The 7,754-nt window shown below is 40.3% G+C and overlaps 1 protein-coding gene across 1 annotated transcript; it reads right to left on the reverse strand.

The window, feature by feature from the left end:
• Positions 1–523: 523 nt before the first annotated feature.
• Positions 524–7,712, reverse strand: vgll4a (vestigial-like family member 4a). Its single transcript, XM_048240990.1, has 5 exons — positions 7,026–7,712; positions 6,424–6,607; positions 5,974–6,199; positions 5,729–5,840; positions 524–5,509 (listed from the first exon to the last, which is right to left on the reverse strand). The coding sequence occupies exons 1-5, from the start codon at positions 7,105–7,107 to the stop codon at positions 5,310–5,312; spliced, it is 804 nt and encodes a 267-aa protein (XP_048096947.1). The 5' UTR covers positions 7,108–7,712; the 3' UTR covers positions 524–5,309.
• Between the last annotated feature and the right edge of the window lie 42 nt (positions 7,713–7,754).

Here is a 7,754-nt window from a genome sequence, read left to right on the forward strand (position 1 = left end):
TGAGATACTCTCTACCCTAAGCGTAGTGCTGTCCCCATTCATCTGCCAGATATACAAATTAACCACTCTCCACTTGGAGGAAATAAGTATGTCACCGCACCCTGTTGCTGAGTATATGGAGCAGTAAACCATTCAGATATATCAGCACTTTCTGAATAGACTTTCGTGATGCAGGGCTGTTTTTCTCATTCAGAGTAATGTTGCCATGTTTCTACCAAGTCGGCTTTCAAAGAGTGATGGGTTTAAATGCTGAAATAAACTTGTTTTTAATAGGTTTTACAGATTGTAGTCATGTAGCTGTAAGCGTCAATCTCCCATTCAGTCACCTACATACACCATACAAGTAATTTGGAGTTTGGAAGTTATTGGAGTCAAGAGGTGTCTGCATAAAACTGATTTGACATATGCATAAAAAACACAAGTTGCTACTTTTATGATTTCTCCAGACCAAGCACTTACCCAAACCTACCATTATAAATTCAGAAAGTATAACTGCCTGTAAGAAAAACACACTTGACACACATGTGATAAAAGCACTTTAATGTTCTTAAGGTTAGGGGAGTATAAAATGCATTTTTTCTTTTTTTCTCTCAAAAACACAAAAAATAAGGCCACCATGTAAAGAACACTTTATTACAAACTGTTAATGGCAATTTAAACAGAAGTTTCTGAATACAGTGCTCTTGATGGATGCTTTGAACAGTCGCACTGAACCCCTGCATTAGCAGACCGACCTATATCAAACAGGCAGTTCTCACGACTTTGGTCTGGTTTGTGGCACAGAGACAAAAAAAAATTACATTACGTGTTCAGTGTTCTCGTCATTAGGCCATCCCGCCAAAAACAACTGTCACAAAACTGCACTTGATTTAACCTACGACGGGTCTTTCAAAAAAGATCAACTTTTTTAAATGATATAAATGCATGCTGACATAATGAATATTAAATAACTACCCATCATGAATCATCTACTCGAGGCAAAAAAAAAAAAAATAGTAGCGTTCATCGCGCACGGCGCAATGATAGTCTTACAAATACAGTATAGTGATAAGAAGGAAGCCTTTTGAACTACAAGGAACTTGAAAAGCTTGTAGAAACTGCAAGGGACTCTGAATGAGGATCCACGGAACACGTCCTTCGTCACTAGATGCTGATTGATACACTCTGAAGAATACATTTCAAGAACCCTCTCAAGCCAAGCTCAACAACTTTCTAGAAATTACCCTGGCTGCTCAGTCTGAGGCAATTTACAGCTTGCACTATTGGGATTGTTTTTGTTTTCTTTCTTAGTGTCAGCACAAACAGATGAGCTGTGTGCTTATCAATTTCTCAAGCATTCATCATGCAGTCAATAACTCTTTTCCCCACCATCCGTTTCACGCTACTGAGTGGTTCTCCAGTCTGCCGGCAACTAAGGAGTGTATCTGTCTAAAGGTGCCATAAGCAACAGAGCTCTTAGGAAAGGAGAAAAAAAATGCAGTCGGCAGAAATTTCAAGTCAAGACTGAGGTTGAATGGGAGAGGATGTACACAACCAGAAACAGTTTGGAAATCTTGGTGACTACTTATTCAGGTAGAAGGTCAATATTTGTGATCTGCCACTTTCCACAAGCTAGAAAATTAATCTGAAGAGGTTGTTTATCCCAGTAATTTCTTATGGGGGGAAAAAAGCCTTAAGCTGTGGGTCTCTATTACATTGTATTGTAGGTTCTCGGGTGTTTCTGTAAGGCAACGCCACTCATGACCACGTTAATGCTTCTTAATGTTTCTACAGCACATTTACATTGCACTAATACCAGAGTGAAGCCCATTAGTCTGCCAGCTTGTGACTTAATAATGACCTTCCTAATTCCATTGATCTGATTTAGAAGAAACATAGTCACAACACAACACGCCAAGGCCTGTACCTGCTGAGGAAATACTGGTCATAGCCTTTTAGTTTCTATACCAGCAGCAAGGTCATCAACCTGAGGCCACCCCTCATATTTGTCCGTTTAGTCCTGTTTACAGGACCTGATGGAGAATGGCCAGAGATCAGGGGTGCCTCCCTACCATCCTCTGCAGAGGGACACAATATCAATATCAGTCAGACTGTTTTTTTTGTTTTTCTTCATTGTAAAGTGATTGCCCTTCCTCTATTATTGGCCCATACCTCGCATGGCTGAATCTTATCACACAGTCAATAACTCTCCATCTATATCATTGGGGACGCAAAAACAACCCAAGGAAAAAAGGCTAAGGTAGATCTAAAAGGTTGAGGAGTCCAAGGAAGTTCAGGAGTCAATATACGGGCCTTATATTTACATAATGTTATGGGAATGATGTTATGTTTGCTGGAAGTAGTCATCATGCAAATTCAAAAAAGCAACAGCTGAGGAGAGGTGAGTTTTTGTCAAGTTGGTGGTTGGTTTTTAAAAAGAGGCCAGGTTTCTAGTATTGGCTCTCATCTCAATCCAATACCACAATTTAAACAAATTGTCACAAGACATATACCCTTGTTATGAAGAGCAGAGACTATTTGCAAGACTGTTCACCCCTAACAAATCTAAACCAACAGGGCCCCTAACTGATAAAGTTGTGGAATCAGGAATAACCCATTACCTTTACTATTCTGTAAATGCTGTATTTGATTTTTAAAACATTCCAAAATGTCCTAGCTACACAATGTGAACAATGTGACGCATACGCTCTGTGTTAGCCCAGATATTCACTAAAGTTAGCATGCTAACCTCCTAGCTTTGGAACGCAATCTCTCCTAGTACCACTCTGAACCTCAAGAGACACTGTATTGAATGCATGCAAATGAATGGAAGAGTGTTGTCGTGGATGTAATGGTGCTTTCAAGACAACTGAAGACCCATCACAAATCCCCTTCAACCGATTTAATGCTATGCTAAGCTTTAATGCTATGTCCAACAAGAAAAAGAAAGAAACTACACATTCATAAAATCCCTCTAGGCCAACCATGCACCACACCTGGCAGAGATAAACAGTTATTGCTTATGACACAAACAACAGAGTGAGGAGTGAGTTTATGCTGAACAGGAGCTGCCTCTCTTCAACAGTCATAGGAATGTATTACTGTCCCGTGAAGGCAAAGCCAGCTTAATCAATACAGTTTCACAAGATGAACAAGACCATACTCAAAGTGCCATCACCTAATCAGTATCTTGGCTGTTACTCACATTTTTAAAACTTCTATGTTGAACCACTGCTTATTTCACCATTCATCCTCCATATGCGTGAATCTAACAATTTTTTTGAAAGTATCCACAAAAACAGATAACATACTCAATGGTGCCAGTTGGCTCAAACTGCCCAGAGAGAGATCACAGTTCAGAGACAGATGACATGATAATGAGAGATCTGCTAAGCCAAATGACCACCACAGACAACAAAGTTAAAAGAGACTAACACAAGACCAACAACTGCAACACCCAGTGTGTCTTGATCAGCATGGGTTAGTCTCCGTCTACACCAATGGATTGGATTCCTTTCCCAAACACACCTGTGGACTTGGGAGGAATGTGACACCAGCCCAGCACTGTGTCCCAAAGCTAGGAATGTACTATATGCCCTCGTCAATCAGAGTCCACTTGCAAAAACAAAACAAAAAAACAAATCAAAAACAACAGGAGATAGATAGATAGTGAATAGCTTTTTAGTAGACCAGTCTGTAGATGCTTTTGAAGATTTCCGATTTCTACATGATAAGTTCTGCATGAAGCCAACGCATCCTGCGCTGCAGTGATCGGGGAGGGGGAAACCTGGCTCCCCCATACAGCAGCTTGCCTTTCCAGAGGCCTTGTATTCTTCAAAGCGAGAGGCAAACGTATGAGTATTGATATAAAAAATATATTGAGTACAATAACTGTGCCAGCAGTAAGTATTTCTAAACTGTTACTGACAAAAATAAAACGAAATCTGAAGACTAATTAGCATAGAATATGATATGGTTTGTAATAGATACCAGCTATTTCAAGCATGCATTTGTAAGCGGTAGACCTACTTCACACCATTGGCCAATGTTGACCAAAACACAGTGCTTAAGGATCCAAAACACAAGGCAAAAGCTTACTTAACAGGAGACCAAAGTGTTCTGAAAGTGTTATGAAAACAAAATAGAACCTGGAGTGTGAGTGTTAATACACTGTAGTTTTGGACTACAGCATACTGGTATTTACTAATAGAGTGCAGAGTGACAACTGCACACTGACATCAGTCTTATGTTTGCGTTCTCTGTTATGTGGTGCAAAACATGACAAATGACCAACTGAACAAGTGCCTTACAGGAGCCAAACAGCCTTCTAGTCTTGCTGCTTCTCATTACCTTGCGAACAGACAGCCAAGGGAAAAAAGATTATATTCAGTATGCTTAGGGCTGCAATTATAGTAAATCAGCCCAAGAACCATTTCAAAACCGCATTTTTCTACCCAAGCAGTTTCTGCTGAACTCTTTTTAAAAACTCAATTTGAATTTCCTCAAAAGAAGAATAAAAAAAGAAAATAAAGGCCAATGATCAAATGTAGCACTTGTGCTTCACCCATGTGGTGCTTCTGTGGTGGTGACACCAGGGAAGATGGCCGACAGTGCCTTCCAACAGCACAGTTAAAACAAAAATGCGCAAGACACAACTGCTCTAGGCAGACTCCAGCGACTTATCTGGGCCTCACTTAGGCTTTAGGTAAGGTGTAAAAATCTATTTTACACCTTCCCTATAAATTAACATGTATTTACATCTACTCCATGAGTGTAGTGGGGACTTCCACCCAAGACACATTGTTAATTCCAGGTTTGTGAAATAAAAGGCAGTGAAAAATAAAAAATAAAGTCAAATAGCCAGATGCTTGATTTTGTCAATAGCCTCCATCAATTGCTCTCCCTGTGACTCTTGCCATAGTGCAAAACCAGCCTTGGCCGCCATTTCAAGTAAATATATACACACAATATATTAAGATAAAAAGCCAGGGTGAAAGGATATCACAGAAACAATGGCTTGTTAACACTAAGATTTCTTTGGTAGCCAAGCTCCAACAAGGCCTAAGTATCTATCACGTTAATCTCTTGCTATTTGGCCTAATCTTATGTAAAACAATGACACCTTCCCGCAATCTACCACTTTGCAATTTCATTTCACTAATGTTGTTCAACGCTCATCTATGTTTGGCTATAAATGGAAGTATATTGTCAAAGAGCTGCACTTTAAAGCGAAAATGCTTGCAGAGGGAGAGAGGAGAGGAGGGGTAGGGGACCGTAATTCCCTATGATCTCATCAAGGGGGATGTCACCAGCGGCTTGTTGCCATTCTTTTATGAGGAGGACTTGGGGCTCCGAGAGCCACTGCCCTTGGCCTTGATCTGGTGCCAGGTCTCACCCAAGGCTTTGGCAAAGTGATCATCCACAGAGCCCGTAATGGATACAGAGTTGGATGCTGGCTCTGGTTCCTTGTAAATCTTGCCCAGGCTGCGGCGGAAGTGCTCCTCAATCACAGGGTCACAGACCATGTTGGCTAAGGAAGAGAAGGAAAAAGGGAACTTACTGTTGGAACTTATTATTCGCTCAATTTTATTTTTATTCAAACTCTGCCACTAACAATAAACAGCACAGATATCAACATACATCAATTTGCAGCATTGTTTATAATAAAATGGTTTACACTTGTGAATGCAAAGGTACAAAAACAAAGATGGAAAAAATGTGCAGGTACTTGGAATACAAGGGCCCTTACCATTTCCTTTGCTCTTGGAGTTTGAGTTGCAGCCATCATGGGACATGTGGCAGTGAGACAGGCTACAGGTGCGATTGCTTGCCGGAGCACAGGTAATTACAGAGGGGCGATTCTAAGGGACAACAAACAACAATGACAACTAATGATTAGGCTTCCCTTGTGGCTAAAAAAGTCTACTTTTCATCTTTAAAACTTAACAATGAATCAACCATTCCATGTATAAAAAAGCAAACATGCAAACAAACCTGCTGACGCTCTACTGGGGCAGTGACTTGCAGCGCTGTGGAGGTTCGCCCAGCGTCCATATTGTTTTTAGTTAGAGCCAAGGGTTGGTCCATAGCAAAGATAGGCAAGGGCGCATACACCAAGTTACCATGAAGATTATTAATTGTGTTAGGAGGATACTCAAAGGGGCTGTGTGCATGACTCCATGGGTCTTGGCCATTGTCTCCATTTGAAGCGTTTGCCCTCCTATACAAAAAACAATAACACATTTTTTTTTATAGAGAATGCTTTCTAATGAAAATCTCTCATACATCTCACAGCCCAGGTGAGACAAAAACAAATTGATGTCAGTTTAACCATTGTGAACATTTAGCTAAAATCTTTGACTGACAGCATAAAGGTCAATATGAGCTTAGCAGTAGTATCAGTTATTATAGAGAACAGTTTAGTGTTACAACATTGTTACTCACAGTTGTGCAGCAAACAGTCGGCTCATTTTGGTCACATGCTCATTGTCGCAATCAATGCGGTCCTCAATATGCTCCCCGATGTATTTTCTTTTGCTCGGACTTACGGGAGGGGGCCCCGTTCTGGAACTGCCCATGGAAGAGGTCATGGGTTGCATCCTGGACTCTCCTGTGAGACCTGACTCATCTGGAAATCAAACAGTCCGTCTCGTGAATCTCGAGAAACCAAAATAATTTATATACATAAAAAAGCCAACTTAATAGCAGCTGATTTAAAGCGTAGGTTGCATTTCACAGATATTTTTCCAAATTAATTTCAGTGGGATAATTCACACACTTCTATTTAGACATAGCACCAAGTGGTCAGTTAATAATTATAAAGTAAGTCACAGTATGCTAGTATTTCTAGTGACACATTGAGACATCCATACAAGCCAGTAATTACAAAATTGCACAGGTGTTACACAAAACAACATTAAGTTAAGTAATGTTACCCAGTTAGTTGTACCTTTACAGTTGACGTCACATTGTTGACGTTTGCCAAGTTATTGTGGCCACAAAGCTGTACTGAAACAAAACATATACATGCCAAACGGTTACGTTACCTTCGTAGTGTAGTCTCCCAATGTTATTGTTCATTTTGTCCAAGTACTGATAGTTCAACAGGTCCATTCTCGTGATGAGCATTTAGCCAGTTAGCCAAGTAGCTAGCTAACTGAAAAAGACTTACCAAGCTAGCTTCTAAATTAGCTAGCTGGCCAGACTATCAATGTATTCCCTCTGCTTCACTTTGTGTGTCACGGAAATGCTTACAACAAACGGTACTTGCTTTCTTAAGTGCCAGAAATACGTTTAATGTAGAACAAGCGATATACCAACGTAACTCTACTACTGCGACTTAATTTTGTCGACGTAGCGAGCTAGCTCAGATGAACGGCAAGCTAACAATATCCACTAGTTTAAGAATAACGGCGAACTTTTCCTGACATTAGGCTAATGCTAACAAGCTAGCAAACTAAACAAAACGGTATGGTAATTTTAAAGTCCGGTGATTTCAAACCATAAAACAAAAAAGATTTAAAGAACACGTCGATAACTTATATTATTCGTTTAGTCGAAGTATATTTACGACACGTTATCAAAACAACGTGTTTAAAGCAAAGAGACGCGCCAGTTTTCACAGCCCGCTGTGAAGAACGTAGCTTGCCTGAATGTAACACGATTGCTAACTTACTCTAGCTACTAGTAGTTGGCTAACTTGTTTGCTAGCCAGCAAGCTATGACTCACAGGTACTGACGTAGGCAAAAGAACTGCGCAGGAGCCCACAGCCCAC

The sequence above is a fragment of the Alosa alosa genome, chromosome 4, assembly GCF_017589495.1.
Source record: "Alosa alosa isolate M-15738 ecotype Scorff River chromosome 4, AALO_Geno_1.1, whole genome shotgun sequence".
Lineage (NCBI taxonomy): Eukaryota > Metazoa > Chordata > Actinopteri > Clupeiformes > Clupeidae > Alosa > Alosa alosa.